Source organism: Salvelinus sp. IW2-2015, linkage group LG14 (genome assembly GCF_002910315.2).
Source record: "Salvelinus sp. IW2-2015 linkage group LG14, ASM291031v2, whole genome shotgun sequence".
NCBI classification, from domain to species: Eukaryota; Metazoa; Chordata; class Actinopteri; order Salmoniformes; family Salmonidae; genus Salvelinus; species Salvelinus sp. IW2-2015.
The window spans coordinates 38,866,187-38,882,553 of NC_036854.1; the positions used below are offsets into that span (position 1 = coordinate 38,866,187).

The 16,367-nt window shown below is 42.7% G+C and overlaps 1 protein-coding gene across 2 annotated transcripts in view; it reads left to right on the top strand.

Moving 5' to 3' along the window:
- LOC111973033 (glycogen debranching enzyme) overlaps positions 1–15,954 on the top strand; it is a 23,903-nt gene extending 7,949 nt beyond the window's left edge. Inside the window, exons 9-32 of one of the 2 annotated variants that reach the window (XM_024000174.2) lie at positions 75–418; positions 962–1,149; positions 3,114–3,237; positions 4,363–4,526; positions 5,443–5,544; positions 5,736–5,891; positions 6,248–6,398; positions 6,601–6,725; positions 7,047–7,159; positions 7,346–7,480; positions 7,696–7,826; positions 8,060–8,196; positions 8,492–8,625; positions 8,812–8,987; positions 9,177–9,279; positions 9,494–9,719; positions 10,032–10,143; positions 10,251–10,386; positions 10,556–10,668; positions 10,887–11,098; positions 11,464–11,561; positions 12,382–12,469; positions 15,193–15,326; positions 15,492–15,954. In XM_024000174.2, coding sequence (XP_023855942.1) covers positions 75–418; positions 962–1,149; positions 3,114–3,237; positions 4,363–4,526; positions 5,443–5,544; positions 5,736–5,891; positions 6,248–6,398; positions 6,601–6,725; positions 7,047–7,159; positions 7,346–7,480; positions 7,696–7,826; positions 8,060–8,196; positions 8,492–8,625; positions 8,812–8,987; positions 9,177–9,279; positions 9,494–9,719; positions 10,032–10,143; positions 10,251–10,386; positions 10,556–10,668; positions 10,887–11,098; positions 11,464–11,561; positions 12,382–12,469; positions 15,193–15,326; positions 15,492–15,609 — 3,520 coding nt within the window. In that variant the 3' untranslated portion in view covers positions 15,610–15,954. Of the gene's footprint in view, positions 1–74; positions 419–961; positions 1,150–3,113; positions 3,238–3,772; positions 3,897–4,362; positions 4,527–5,442; positions 5,545–5,735; positions 5,892–6,247; positions 6,399–6,600; positions 6,726–7,046; positions 7,160–7,345; positions 7,481–7,695; positions 7,827–8,059; positions 8,197–8,491; positions 8,626–8,811; positions 8,988–9,176; positions 9,280–9,493; positions 9,720–10,031; positions 10,144–10,250; positions 10,387–10,555; positions 10,669–10,886; positions 11,099–11,463; positions 11,562–12,381; positions 12,470–15,192; positions 15,327–15,491 lie in introns of both variants that reach the window. The other variant, XM_024000171.2, reaches the window with a different exon arrangement.
- The last annotated feature ends 413 nt before the right edge of the window (positions 15,955–16,367 follow it).

The window sequence follows — 16,367 nt, forward strand, 5'->3', positions numbered from 1 at the left end:
CATTTTGCTACACCCGGCATAACATCTGCTAAATATGTGGATGTGACCAATTAAAATWTGATTTTGATTTACAGCAATGAGCCCTCATCCATCCAGGAGTGTTGTAACTGGTTGAGGAACAGACTGGAGGAGCTGAATGTGGAGAGCTATAAGGAGATGCACTACCATGAGGAACAGGCCACCAACTGCATTGTGGGAAATGTAGTGTACGAACGCCTTGCAGACCACGGACCTAAGTTGGGACCTATCACCAGGAACCATCCAGTGGTGTGTGGATATTTCACCTTRCCGTTTGAGGACAACTTGACTTTTGACCAAGAAATGCAGCTGATGAGCCAGACAGACAAAGCGTGTCACTTCCTGGCCCACAACGGCTGGGTGATGTCAGACGACCCACTGAGGAACTTTGCAGAGCCAGGTCAGCTGATAGTTCTGTTCTAACTATTTCTACAGACCGGTRGAGTTAAACAGATAGAACATGCTCAGTATTCACATACTTCTCTTTGAAAAGTTTAAGGCCCTTGGGTATTTACTGACCACTTGTTGTGAAAAAATGTAGTGCCCGAGTGGCGCAGCGGTCACTGCATCTCAGTCATAGAGACGTCACTACAAACACCCTGGTTCGAATCCAGYCTGAATCACGATGGGTCGTGACTGGGAGTCCCATAGGGCGGCGCACAATTGGCCCAGCTTCGTCCGGGTTTGGCCGGTGTAGGCCGTCACTGTAAATAAGAATTTGTTCTTAACTGACTTGCCTACTTAAATAAAGGTGAAATAAAAACATTTAATTTATGGTACATTATGGTACATGGTACATTGTTATATCCATTCTATGCCAGACGATAAAACGTACTTTTCCTTGAGAAATGTGACTATTTTCTAACATAAYGTTTAGATATCATTGATTTCAACCCGACTAGTGTGATGGTGTGCAAGTCCCCTGTGTCCTCTCTGTCTCTAGGCTCTAACGTGTACCTGAGGAGAGAGCTGATCTGCTGGGGAGACAGTGTGAAGCTGCGTTACGGTGAGAAACCAGCGGACTGTCCCTACCTGTGGGCCCACATGAAGAAGTATACAGAGATCACAGCCCAACACTTTGCGGGCGTGCGCTTGGACAACTGTCACTCCACTCCTCTACATGTGGCCGAGGTACAGTATGCTGATCTGACTGTAGATGCACCATTCATAGCTACATATCCTGGTGAATATTTTCAGTGATACTCTTAGGGTGTGTTCGTAAATTCACTTTGGCTATCTACTCCGATTTCAGAGCACTCTCGTCCAAGAGTGCGAGAGCGCAGAATAACTGATGAATTTACGAACATGCAACACCCGCTGAATATGACCGGTGTCAGTAAACGTTGGCATTTTTTTTTTTGTTGCATTGTTTACATCTGTGAGCTTGTGTGGCCTACCACTTCACGGCTGAGCCGTTGTTGCTCCTAGACTTTCCACTTAACAGTAACGGCACTTACAGTTGACCGGGGCAGCTCTAGCAGGGCTGAAATTTGACAAACTGACTCGTTGGAAAGGTGGCATCCTATGACGGTGCCATATTGGAAGTCATAGTACGCTGAGCACGTGATAACTATAAAGCTCCACTCCACATTTAATTCTAAATGTCTACTGCTTGCTTAATCAAATTTTTCAACTAGGCTATAAAAAATAATGTTGCATTCTATCCATGCTGGCTTTTGCTGGCTACCTGAGACATAAAACAAATAGGTAGGAGGACATTCAGACTACATGAATAAATTGCTGACAATCAGCCTAAATGGGTAATGCAAGCACTTTAACTTTTGTGGTTTTTATTCGACACTTGGATTTTGCCAAAAACTAAAAAATTGTTACGTCATTATGTTCAGCTGTTTTTACTGATGCAAGATAGTTAAATGGAAATGCACCCTAGCAGGAAATTGTTGCATCTATACTGAACAAAAATATAAATGCAACATGTAAAGTGTTGGTCCCATGTTTCATGAGCTGTTGCCAGAGAATAGAATGTTCCTTTCTCTAACATAAGCTGCCTCCAACGCCGTTTTAGAGAATTTGGCAGTACGTCCAACCGGCCTCACAACCGCAGACKACGTGTAACCACGCCAGCCCAGGACCTCCACATCCGTCTTCTTCACCTGCGTGATTGTCTGAGACCAGCCCTTTTGCGGGGAAAAACTCATTCTGATTGGCTCCCAGGCCCATGGCTGCGCCCCTACCCAGTCATGTGAAATCCATAAATTAGGGCCTAATAAATGTATTTAAATTGACTGATTTCCTTAGATGAACTGTAAATCAGTGAAATTGTTGCATATTGCCTTTATATTTTTGTTCAGAATATTTTCTATATTTTCTAACTTTCTAATGTAGTGGGGGGAAAAACACTGGACAAGTTCATGGAAACATACAGTAGCTACTATTCTTGGGCTCCCGAGTGGCGCAGTGGTCTAAGGCACTGCATCTCAGTGCAAGAGGCATCACTACAGTCCCTGGTTCGATTCTAGTCCCACAATTGGCCCGGGTTTGGCCGGAGTAGTCCGTCATTGTAAATTTGAATTTGTTKRTAACTGACATGCCTAGTTAAATAAAGGTAAAAAAAGAACATCTTATTTGTATTGCTCGGGGCAAAGCTTTCTGAAGYTATATTTTAAAGTTTTCTAGATTTCAAAATGGGGTTCCTATAGTCTCAGAAAATGTGATTCTATTGGCTGTTCCTGCCCTTGTGCATTCAGAAAGTATTCAGACCCCTTGACTTTTTCCACATCTTGTTACGTTACAGCCTTATTCTAAAATGAATTAAATTGAATTTCTTTCCTCATCAGTCTACACACAATATCCCATAAGGACAAAGTGAAAACCAGGTTTTTTTTTAGAGATTTTTGCAAATGTGTATATATCTTTAAAAAAAACAACGGAAGTACTTTATTTACATAGGTATTCAGTATGTTAAAATAGCTAGTGTCAAATAAATATGTATGTAGTATTCAACAAAACAATTGAGCCCCATGTAGCCCTTAATGTTATTATGTAGGGTATTATGACACTTCATCATGCATATTAAGACTTTATGAATGCTACATGTCACCACTCTAAGTGAAGTTTTACCTTGTGCTCTGTAGGCGATGCTGGCAACAGCCAGGGCGGTCAGACCTAACCTCTATGTGATAGCTGAACTCTTTACGGCCAGCGAGCTGATTGACAATGTGTTTGTAAACCGCCTGGGGATTACCAGTCTGGTCAGAGGTACTGCTACTGCCTTATTGTACTGTKAGACTGTGGGAACTGGACTGATGCATTCTGACTGAGCATGATGCTAAATGTGTGTTCTTTCTTTCCTTCTCTRTCTTTCTTTCTTTCGATAATCTTATTCCACTCTTCTGCCACGGGCTTACTTTGAATCTGACATTTTCATCATACTTATCCTGATCAAATTCTCCTTCATTAATGTATATCTTTACTACCTTTCCCAACACTACTCTCTCCTCCTTTTCCCACCATTAACATTTTGTTGCATGGTAATTGACACTTTGCATGTCCCCCTCCCCCCCTCTGTGTGGGTTGTTTTTCATATTTTCCCTCTTTTCTTGCCTAGCCTATACCCCTTCACATCTCTTGTCTCATATCTAATCTCTCTTTCTAAATCCCCTTCTTTCCTCTGTTCCTCCTATCTTTTCTCATCTCTGTCTGATTTCCCCCCCCCCCCCCCCCAACATGCCTTTCCTGCATTGTGTGCCCTGGCTTTGGCCTGTTGTGGTGTGGGTGGCTGTGCTGTGTGTAGTACATGCTGGAGAGAGCTCGCGAGCTGAAGCCTGACCTGTATGTGGTGGCTGAGCTGTTCACGGGCAGCGAGGAGCTGGACAATGTCTTTGTCACTAGACTGGCCATTACCTCCCTCATCAGAGGTAAGAGCCTGGGAAATGTACAAATGGCACATAATCTATAGCCTGTCTGCCAGTCTATTTGTGCAGTCTCGCCAACTCCTTGACAATGAGCAATGGAGTTGACGATCACAAACAGATCTGAGACCAGCCTATACATCTGATAGAAAAATACATGTTTTCTGTTTTGCTTCAACATTTTTCATGGATATGTGTTAGTGAAGTTGGTTATTGGCTTTGTTCATGGTATGAAATACCTTTTTATAAAATATTGATACACAGGAAACTGACTGAATCTGCAATTGATTGTCTCTTGGCTAAAAAAGTACCGTTGGTGGTAATATTTGAAGTAAACTGAATTCATTCACTGTTTAAATCAGCCTGGGTTATTTGTTTTCTTATAAATGACTGCAATCACCATATTGGCTATAACCATTTGCCTGTTCTACAATAACAATATAATCTGTCTCTCTCTCTCTGTCTTCCTCAGAGGCTATGAGTGCAGGAGACAGTCATGAGGAGGGCAGGCTGGTCTACAGGTTTGGTGGAGAGCCTGTGGGCTCGTTCGTCCAGCCCAGCCTCAGACCTCTGGTGCCCTCTATCGCCCACGCCATGTTCCTAGATGTTACCCATGACAACGAGTGCCCTGTCCAGGTAGTTTGCAGTATGTAGTTGGGGTTACCCATGACAAGTCCCCTATTCAGGTAGTGTACAGTATGTTGTTACCCATGACAACGAGTGTCCTAATTAGGTAGTATAAAATATGTCACTTGGATTTGTCAACATGCCTATTTATACCGAATTAAAATATTAACACAACATGTAAAGGGTTTGTTTCAGGAACTGACGTAAAAGATCCACATTTTTTCCCATATGCACAAAAAGCTTATTTCTCTCAAATTTTGGGCACAAATTTGTTTACATCTCTGTTAGTGAGAATTTCTCCTTTGGCAAGATAATCAATCCACCTGAGAGGTGTGGCATATCAAGAAGCTGAATAAACATGATCATTACACAGGTGCACCTTGTGCTGGGGACAAAAGGCCACTCAAAAATGTGCAGTTTCATTACACAACACAATGCCACAGATGTCTCAAGTTTTGAGGAAGGATGCAATTGGCATGCTGACTGCAGGAATGTCCACCAGAGATGTTGCCAGATAATTGAATGTTGAGTAAAGTCTTTGCAGATGAGCAGGGACCCTGGGAATTTTTCTTTTGGTGTTTTTCAGAGTCAGTAGAAAGGCCTCTTTAGTGTCCTAAGTTTTCATAACTGTGACCTTAATTGCCTACCGTCTGTAAGCTGTTAGTGTCTTAACGACCGTTCCACAGGTGCATGTTCATTAATTGTTTATGGCTCATTGAACAAGCATGGGAAACAGTGTTTAAACCCTTTACAATGAAGATCTGTGAAGTTATTTGGATTTTTACAAATTATCTTTGAAAGACAGGGTCCTGAAAATGCGATGTTTCTTTTTTTGCTGAGTTTATGTAGTAGTGTTATTGTTGATCGATGTTGTGACTGTTTGTTGATGGTGTTATTTATTTACTATTCCTCTTCTGTGTTGTAGATTCGCTCTGCGTACGACTCCCTCCCGAGCTCTGCTATCGTCTCCATGGCCAGTTGTGCCACAGGCAGTACTAGAGGATATGACGAGCTGGTCCCTCACCAGGTACGAAAAAGGGCCATGATTATCAAAAGTGTGTGTGAGCATGTTGTAAAGTGAGTTCACTTCAAAGACAAAACTGTAAGCTAAAATCTCTTCTATATTTATCTCGTCTATATTGAAACTGCTGACAATGTATGACACGGGCAGTGTTTAGTGCTACGTTTGATTCCAACTTCCTGTGTGTTCTTGTGCAGATCTCTGTTGTGAAGGAGGAGCGCTTCTATCCGAAGTGGAACTCGGAGGCCAAGCCCTCCTCTGCAGGAGAGGTGAACTCCCAGAGTGGTATCATCGCTGGGAAACTGGCCCTCAACAAGCTGCACCAAGAACTGGCCTCTAAGGGCTTCTCACAGGTTAGAGGGACTTCTAAGATCCACTCTGAGACATGCACTGGGCACATAGCCATGGGTACGGATGGGCAGCCAGCAAATGTCTTTCGACTATTTTCCCAGATCCAGATTTAGCCTAAACCTGGACTATAAAGCATGCTCAATACAGAATCTCTATGGAAAGTGCTTTCTAGTCCAGGACCAGGCTTATTGAAAATGGCCATCCAGAAACTGGACATGGGGAACTAAACTGAATTCCTCAGCAAGGGACTTAACCTGAGAGAAGCAGTAACACTTTTGAGGGAATATTGAATTGTAGAGTTGCAGAGTAAGTGCTTCTACTGAAGAACACAACAGAAGTGTGTGTGTGTTTTTTGCAGGTCTATGTGGACCAGGTGGATGAGGACATAGTGGCAGTAACCAGACATTGCCCCAGCACACACCAGTCTGTGGTAGCTGTGTGTCACACTGCCTTCAGGAACCCCAAGACCTATCAATATAGACAGGAGGTTCCCCCCATGTGCATCCCAGGTACAGTACCCCAGTTTCCCTCAATCCTACTCCTGGAGAGCCACAGCCAAAATAACAAAAGCCAGAACTACTGTGGCTCTCCAGGAACCAGATTGAGTATCACCGCAGTAAGCTATCTATCACTAATCATCCTGATATCACTTCCTTTAGTAGTTTCCATGAAAACCCAGATCAGGTCAGTGTCAACTGTGTTCTCCTGCAGGTAAAATAGAGGAGGTGGTACTGGAGGCCAGGACCGTGGAGAGGATCGCTGGGTCATACCAGAAAGACCAGAAGAGCATCAATGGTCTGCCTGACCACACATTAGAGATCAGAGAACACATCCAGGTAACACGAGAACAGCACCATGGAATTACAACTTTACACCCTGGTTTAGAATACTAGTTGCAACCTTATCTCTCTAGTCTATCATTCCCTTCTATTGAAAGAAGTGGGCCAGGATTTGCTCAGGTCGCAGTGTTAGCAATGTTTGTTTTCTTGTTGAATGGTTATGGTAGTCTCATACACACTTGGTAATTTACAGAGTGTAGTGTAGCACAAAACAGGTTTTGTTCTTGGGTCACTTCAGTCTAACCACCTGTATATGAATTCTACTTAATTTGTAAGACACTGTTGGTGTGAACACTTTCTACTCCAACTGTCTTGCAGCTACATGACAGCAAGATTGTGAAACAGGATGATGTCATGTGTAAGGGCCGCAGTGAATTTGTCCAGGAGATTGAATTCGAACACCTCAGCCCTGGTAGTGTGATAGTGTTCAGGTAAGAATACACTGTCCTATTGAGGTCATTTCAGGTGCTGTATATATCAAGCGTCTAGGAGTAGGAGTCTACCGTGTGTCCATACCATATGCATTTATGATCGGAAAAACCAAAACTGACCCTAAATCAGCACTCCTACTCTGAGTCATGCCTTACGAGTCTGTAACACGTGTTCTTTGTCCCCAGGGTGAGTCTGGACCCCAAGTCCCAGGAGCTGGTGGGGGTTCTGAGGAGACACCTGGTCCAGTTCAGTGACCATTACAAGACGGGCAGTATGCCTGACCACAACGCCCCAGCCATACTCACTACTCCGCTGGCAGCGTACGTATACTCTAATTCTTTCACTTGGTAAATTGATGGTTACTTTTGTAAGGAATCTCAGCCCATWTCTCTGCTAATATCTGACCCATGCATTGCAACATAAGACATGTTAACTAATTAAGCAACTGCTGTAAGACTTTTTCATAGGCTGTCTTCCACTGGTAAATGTTAATCCAGCCTACTGTTAATCTTCCTACCTGTCTGCTCCCTCCCAGTATTATGTCCAAGGTGACCCTGGCGGACATGAACGTGTTGCTGTTCCGTTGTGACGCTGAAGAYCAGGAGGACGGTGGAGGCTGCTACAACATCCCTTCCTGGATGAGTCTCAAGTACGGAGGCCTGCAAGGTACAAAACAAGGAGGGGGGGGGGGGGATCTGGCTTCAGGAAAATCATGACTCCTATTGCATATTGCAGTGTTAACCGTTTTGTGCCAGGAACCGTAAAACTATGATCTTCCATTTACCAGTCGGGACCGCCAAGCTACCCTTCCTCCTTTTAGGGACTAATTACATTGAAATTGATATGTATGCATGATGAGTTTGTTTGTCAGATGTWGTAACCTCTTTTGACACTCACAGGTCTGATGTCGGTGATGGGGGACATTCGTCCCAAAAACGACCTGGGACACCCCTTCTGTGACAACCTGAGACAGGGAGATTGGATGATCGACTACGTCAGCAACCGGCTGGTCATCAAGGGAGGAGCACTGGGCGAGGTAAAACATGACAAACCTCTCAAAAGTAGTGCACTACTGTTCATAGGGAGTAGGCTGCTATTTGGCACCCAGATCTGGTCAAGATAATGTCTATTCCTTTGGGTCCACTCAAATGTTTTTGAGAGCCATGGTGATTCTTCAATTGGAACTTTACAGATCCTTACCAAGCCTTACCACTCATYGACTCAGCATCATTGTTGTATTGCATTGATTATGTCTATTTAGCCTGCTAACTGGCCATAGACGCACACAGTTTTGCCGTTTTTAATTGATATGTCTCTTGTTGTCCCTTCAGGTAGGCAAGTGGTTCCAGGCGATGTTTACCTATCTGAAGCGCGTCCCTCGCTACCTGGTGCCATGCTACTTCGACTCCATCATTGTTGGGGCTTATACCACCGCCTTGGATATTGTGTTCCATAAAATGTCAAAGTAGGTTGAATAACAACCAGCTATTCCTATTCATAAATGAAATAGAAACATCTGAATTTGTAGTATTTAAAAAAAWATATATATYTGTATATATATGTTCTGAATGAAATATGAAACTTGTAATCATTCCTCAAACTTCTAAATTCAGCTTGTCATCTCTGTGTGTTTGTCCTCTGGTTCTCTAAGCTTCATCCAGACAGGTTCCACCCTGGTGAAGCAGTTAGCTCTGGGCTCAGTACAGATGTGTGGAGTGGGCCTACACCCCGCCCTTCCCCCCCTGGCACCCACGCTGAGTGACGTGCCCTACCGTCTCAATGGCGTTACCAACGAGAAAGAGCAGTGCTGTGTGTCACTGGCTGCAGGTAAGGCATTTCATTAAATTCAATACAACTTTATTCTGGCCAATTCCTACTGGGGAACAGCCAATCAGTCTATAATCTTACAGACATACAGATACATCCACACACTTTAGCACCCTCTCTTTTTCTCTCTCTCTGTCTGTCTCTGTGTGTGATACCGGTTGGCTAATGGTTGTCTGTCTGATGTCACAGGTCTTCCTCATTTTGCGGCTGGGATGGTCCGTTGCTGGGGCCGGGACACATTCATGGCACTGCGAGGTCTGATGCTGGTGACAGGAAGACACCTGGAGGCCAGGTACGTGTCACATTCTCCAGTAGAACATCGGTGTCCTATCTGATGAATGGGTATATATTTCAATTAAAGTATGACAAAAAAAGTAACAAACTCCAGTACACCTGTGGTCTTGGATGCTGCCAAACAATTGAATGGATTTCACACCAGTGTTTTGTTTGACCTTCATCAGAGTTATAAAGATGAATCCTTGAATTTCTGTCACTGTTTTCCATAGAAACATAATCCTGGCGTTCGCTGGCACCCTGAGGTATGGCCTGATCCCCAACCTGCTGGGACAGGGGACTGGCGCCCGCTATAACTGCCGTGACGCAGTATGGTGGTGGCTGCAGTGCATCCAAGACTACTGCAACATGGTGCCTGACGGAGTCAACATCCTCATGTGCCCTGTGTCAAGGATGTACCCCACCAATGTGTCCCAGCCACAGCCCGCTGGAGCCTGGGTGGGTACACACAAACTCACACACACACAATCCACAGCCCGCCCGCGCATGGGTAAGGGGCATGGTGGTCTCGCTTCGTCACCGCAAGACTTAGAGTCTGGCTCATGAGACTAGGGCATGTCGGGGGTCAAACAGCTTGGTTATAGCAGCCTATTGAGATGTCATACTCTGTGTAGATCTGACGATACAGTCCAAAAAAATTTGCTTATTGTTAGAAGTTCAAACAAGCACTTTTAGACAGGACCGTTAGTAATTTAGTCATTCCTTAATGTCTGCCCATATTAAATTGTTTCTGTGATGTTAACTCTGCAGATCCAGCCCCTGTATGATGTCATTCATGAGGCGATGACYTGTCATATGCAGGGGACGAAGTTCAGGGAGAGGAACGCTGGACCACAGATAGATCGCAACATGACCGATGAAGGCAAGATAAACACGCACACACACTTTACACACACATGCCCATCTAGAGGTGTGGTTGATCAGCTATTTACGTGTTTTATCATACCGATTTTTGTCTTTCCCTACCAGGGTTTAATGTTGAGGCCAAGGTGAATGAAGACACTGGGTTTGTCTATGGAGGAAATCGTTTCAACTGCGGGACATGGATGGACAAGATGGGAGAGAGTGACAAGGCTCATAACAAAGGAATCCCAGCTACACCTAGGTACTGTTTTCCTCTCCTTTGGTAAAGAGTTGCTTGTCTTCACTCAGTCTAGGACAAGCCTACATATCCATAATAATCTATTGTTGTATGTGCAGTGCTTGTTCTTTTTTTCCCCTTGAGTTAAGTGTTTTCACAAGGGTGTGCATGTTTGTGCCTGCGTGTCTTCCAGGGATGGCTCTGCAGTGGAGATAGTGGGTCTCTGTAAGTCCACAGTGCGCTGGTTAGTGGACCTTCATACGCACGGCTTCTTCCCTTACGCAACCCTCACCATCCTTAGTGATGGTACGTTCTGGAATAAACCCAAATCTTCATGTTTTTCCCAGCTTTCTCCAATCCTCAAATGTAATTTTTTTTTGACCATTATGACAATTGGGATACTACTACTTAGTAATTTCAGATGTTGAAATCTGTATTTTAAACAATAACCTCACTAGAATTGTAAAATTGCTGTATTTTTTTTCTTGTCCATAGTGAAGCTAGACATATCTGTTCTCTTCTAGGTCGTAACATCTCTGTGCCCTATGAAGAGTGGAACAGAAAGATCCAGGAGAACTTTGAGAAGATGTTTTACGTGTCTCACAACCTTCAGGACCCCAATGAGAAACACCCAGACCTGGTGCACAAGAGAGGCATCTACAAGGACAGCTATGGGGCCTCCAGTCCCTGGTGTGACTACCAGCTCAGGCCTAACTTTGCTATCGCCATGGTGGTGGTAAGCACTGTTCCTTTTAACTGCCTCATTAGCCTTGTAACTAATGTCCTAGCGTCCTGTCCAAGGAATGGACAACATCAAACTGCCTCATGCTAAAGAAGCAGGAAGATAGGCCCCAACTATATGGGCCGTTCTGGCACTGATGAGGCTAACCTACTTACCTCATCGGTGTTGTAAAGACTAGGCTAGTCAGTGCTCTGGTTAACCCTAACCCTCTCAATGTGTACTGAGGTTACCAATGTATTTGTGTTGAACATTATTTGAGTCTTGCAAACCAATTTACAAAGATGTATCACTTTTACAAGTTGTCGTCTTAGGTCAAGTATCTCAGCTCTGTGTGTACCTTCTCTCTCTGTGTTCTCCAGGCTCCAGAGCTGTTCACAGTGGAAAGGGCCTGGGAGGCACTAGAGATGGCAGAGAAGAAGCTGCTCGGCCCCCTGGGAATGAAGACGTTAGATCCAGAGTGAGTGGGATGCTTCATCCATACCCTCATTTACAGAAACACATTCACTCTGTTGCTTTATTTAGACAGATCGGCACTGCAGAGAGGTTAGAGGACAGATAAAGAGGATCAACAGTTACGAAATTGGTGGCGTATCAGGGATTCSCTCCGAAGTAGTCTGGAGACCTACTAGACTAGACCAATGGTGTATACAAACCCTGGATTTCTGATGCTATGTATTGGCCAATGAGAGGCTTTGAAGCCACCGGCCACCGCATTGGTACTCCTCACAAGGAGCAGTCCTCCGTAGGAAAGAATGGTATTCTATAGTATTCCAAATAATTATTTGTATTTAATGTATTTAAGAATGCATTTGTTGTAGTGGGGACATGCAGTAACGGTAGTACTCTCAAAAAATACACCTTTAAGGTAAATGTTTTATCTATCTTTTTTATGTTCAGTTCACATCATTTTAAAGTGTTTATTACGGTGTCTGTAATATATTTAGCGAAAATGAATGTAGACATTAGCAAATGCATTTTTATAGCTTCTCAAATCTTTTTTTCAGTGGTGGAAGATTAGAAAAATGGGTGTGCAGGGCTTCAAAAGAGCGCCCCCTGTCCGTCATGTAGGGTTTACACACATTAGACTAGACCAGGTTTTCCCAAACTCTGTGTAGTGTTAGGGGAAAAACCAAAACGTGCACCCCTTGTGGTCCCGAGGACTGAGTTTGGGAAAAGCTGGACTAGACCCAGTTCTGGCACCACAGTCATTCTTTATCTCATTCTTGTCCTCCGTGTCCCACAGTTAACATTTTCTCTCTTTCTTTCCCCTCATAAAGTGACATGAAGTACTGTGGTGTCTACGATAATGCTCTGGATAGTGAGAATTTCAATGTTGCTAAGGGCTTCAACTACCATCAAGGACCTGTAAGTACATTTATTGCGGCCCACATAAACATTAGTCAGTAGACAGGAACTTAATGGGGATTGTATGGTACCTATATGGTAACCATTATGGCAGCATTTCCCAAACTAGGGTTCGTGTTCCCATGTGGGGTCGACTGATTTGAAAATGAGGTCGCCAGAGAAACTTGGTTCATAGAACCGCGGTTACGTGAGTAACCTCTAACATCTGCTAAATGCTGTTGTGACAAACAGAATGGTTCCTGTTTTCTTCCTACAAATGTAGCTCTAACTTTTGAACGGTTGGAGCTATATGCTGTTATGACCACATTCCTGACATGGACGTTCTGTATTCCTCCACGATCCTCAGAAGCCACGCAGGACTCGTTAGTGGACAGGACCAGGCACCAAATCAATCTGGTAAAAAAGAACATTGAAAGCAATGATGACAGGGATTGACATTAAGGTCTGAAAGGCACTTGCCCATCGTGCAAGACAAGAGAATTTTGGGGTTTCCKGAAAATTATGACCAATTGCCCGAAAATGAAAATTAGACATGACCAGTGGAAGCAAAAATAGCCCTGTAGCATCAAATATCCACCATATTTTACAGTATATATTCTGCATATGCTTCTGTTTTTCAACACCAAACCCACCACTGCGTGGCCAAAGAGCTCTATTTTCATGTCATCTGACCATAGCACCGGTTCCAATCCAAGTGCCAATGCCGTTTATCAAACTCCAGGCGGCGCTATGGTCAGATGACATGAAGAAAAAAGCTCTTTGGCTACACGCACACCAGTTGTGTGTTTGGCGTCTCAAAAAGGAAGCATATACAGAAAAGTACCTCAAACCTACAGTAAAATATGGTGGTGCATCATTGATGTTATGGGGCTATTTTGCTTCCTCTGGTCCTGTGGCCCTTGTTAAAGTCAACAGCATCATGAACTTTACCAGGAGATTTGAGCCAAAAAACCTGGTTTCCTCTGCCAGGAGGCTGACACTTGGCCACATGTGGATCTTCCAGCAAGACCATAACCTCAAGCACACATCAAAATCCACAAAGAAATTGTTAATTGACCACAAAATCAACATTTTGCAATGGCCATCTCAGTCTCTGGACTTGAACCCCATTGAAGATGGCGGTCCATAAGAGCAGATCAAGGATATGGAAAGATTTTGTATGGAGAAATGGTCTAAGATCCCTCCCAATGTGTTCTTCAGCTCCTAAAATTTTTCGGAAAAGGCTCAGTGTTGCTATCCTCGCAAGGGGAGGGTGCTGGAGTATTAAACTATATTTTTTAGATTTTGTTTTATTACTTGTTAAAGAAAATCTCTTTCTCTGAGCAATTGTATTAGTATGACATAATATAAGGGGGAACCAAGAAGATCAGTACTGGAACWATTTGTATTTTGGTTGTTTTTTTGGTAAAATAATTCTCACTGCAAGCTGACTGCCATGAATTCCATAAATTATCTTTCGATGGGGAGGAACCAGAAAGATCCGTTTTAGGCTACTAGAATTATTTATTTACACAAAAAACTCAATCACCTGCCGAATGGTGCAACCTCAAAGCAGGCTTAATTTATGTGACTGCTCAGTTCACTTGCTTCGGGCAATAGGTCAACCCTTAATGTCAATACCTGGATGTTCTTTTCTACACAGAAAGTAATCAGGTCGACACTGGAAAGTGATGTTTTAAACCATAAAATTATGGAAGCGGGGTACAGAAGAAATCTTTCCCTATTGAAAGCAGTTCAGCCAAGCCTGAATTCAGGCGATAATGACACAAAGTAAAAAAAAAAAAAAAAAAAAAAGGTTTTGTATTGTAACTGGATAATAGCTCCTGTCTAAATGTTGTGAATTATATATATTCATGTCATAGTCACCAGTAAACTCTATTAAACCCAAAAGTTACTTGAATGCTAACGATGGCTAGCTATTCTACCAGTCTGTCTTAATGAGTGTTAGCATGCTAATAGCACACCATGTACACAAAAATATATATATTTTAAAGGGGTATGCAGTAGGTTGATAACGATATCACCAGAGTATGTTGTATCAGACATTTCAAATAATATGTCAAACTAATGAGAAAACAGTCATTGTATTTAATTTTAAGAGAATTAACCAGATTTAGCAAGGCAACGTTGGGGCTAATTTGAATGGGCTCCAACAGCAGATTTAGGGGATTTTTACATCCATCCCAGTACAACCCACGTGACTGCAGTGAAACATCACTCTGTGAGGGCTCCTAAACAACTTGCCTGATGATCTTTTGAATTTCCCAATACGTTTCTGATGCATTTTAGCCACTTCAAGCCGTACTTCCTTCAGATTAAGATTCTTTCAACGTAATCTGACTGATTTGTAATAGACTGTCAAGGCCCCAAATAAAACAGTTACATTGGCTGCTGATTGCATCACTGTTTTTGCATGGTGGGGTCGCACTTTTTTATATTTTTTATATATATATATATATATATATATATATATATATATATATATTTTTTTTTTTTATGTTTTTACATTTCACCTTTTTATTTAACTAGGCAAATCCGTTAAGAACAAATTCTTATTTACAATGACGTCCTACACCGGCCAAATCCGGACAACGCTGGGCCAATTGTGCACCGCCCTATGGGACTCCTAATCCCGGCCGGTTGTGATACAACCTGGATGGGGCCAATAAAGTTTGTGAGCCCCTGCATTATGGTAACCATAAATGTGTGTTTCCCTCTCCTAGGAGTGGCTCTGGCCAGTCGGCTATTTCCTACGAGCCAAACTGTACTTTGCCAAGAAGATGGGGCCAGAGATATACGACAAGACTGTGTTCCTGGTGAAGAATGTCCTCTCTAGGCATAACATCCACTTCGAGAGGTAAGACACAAGTACAAAGACTTGTTAGGTGACTTCAAATACTATAATGTTCTCAATTGTTTTAACAACAATTCAGGTGAAAGACTTTTTAATAATTGTTTCACTTAATTGATATGATTGATTATAAGTGTCACATAATCAATATTGTCTTTTATCACCCACCAGATCGTCTTGGAAGGGTCTACCTGAGCTGACTAATGAGAATGGCCAGTACTGTCCCTTCAGCTGTGAGACTCAGGCCTGGTCTATCGCCACCATACTGGAGGTTCTGCATGATCTGTAGATGGAGAACATCTTATTTTCTTTTGCAGTTTTCAAAAATATTTCCTTTATGCAATATTTTCGTGAAGTCCTTTTAACCATTATCACATACCATAGCTAGAACAATGTGGCTATCTCTACAAAACTGCCTTAAACAACATAAACCCCTAAACCTCTTTGTTACATGTTGATATAATGTCAATGTATGTTTTCATAAATGTGGATTGCATGTTCATTGTAGTCAATACTTATTTAATTGCTTTAAAATCGGTTAGACTATTCAGTACATTCAGAAGTACTTTTTTCTTAATTCTGCATTCTCATTGCTGCAGGGGTGAATTGTCCCTTCTTCCAGTTCTAAATGCTGTCTCATACTATATATATATTATTTTGTCCTGGTGACTGATGAGATGTTAAACTGTGAATCAGAAATATGAATCAGATCCACCACAAGAATATGCTTCACATGCTACACCACCATAATAAAATAAAAAATACCAATTCCCATTTTTGTTCCAGTCCAAATTTGTGTGGATCACACCAGTAGAAATAAATCATATGAAGTAATCCTCTCTTGCTGTTTTGTGCATTGTCATGATTCACCCCCTCTTTTCTGCAAAGTCATGGTTCACTTATCCCATATTACTGGAAGACCTCACCCCCTACGGATTCTTACTGTACATACTGGAAGTGGCATTGCCCAAAGTACTGACATTTTTCCCAATTAGCTGTGTAGAAACAAAGGAGACTCAACCAACAGCACAGTTTCAGTGCCACTCA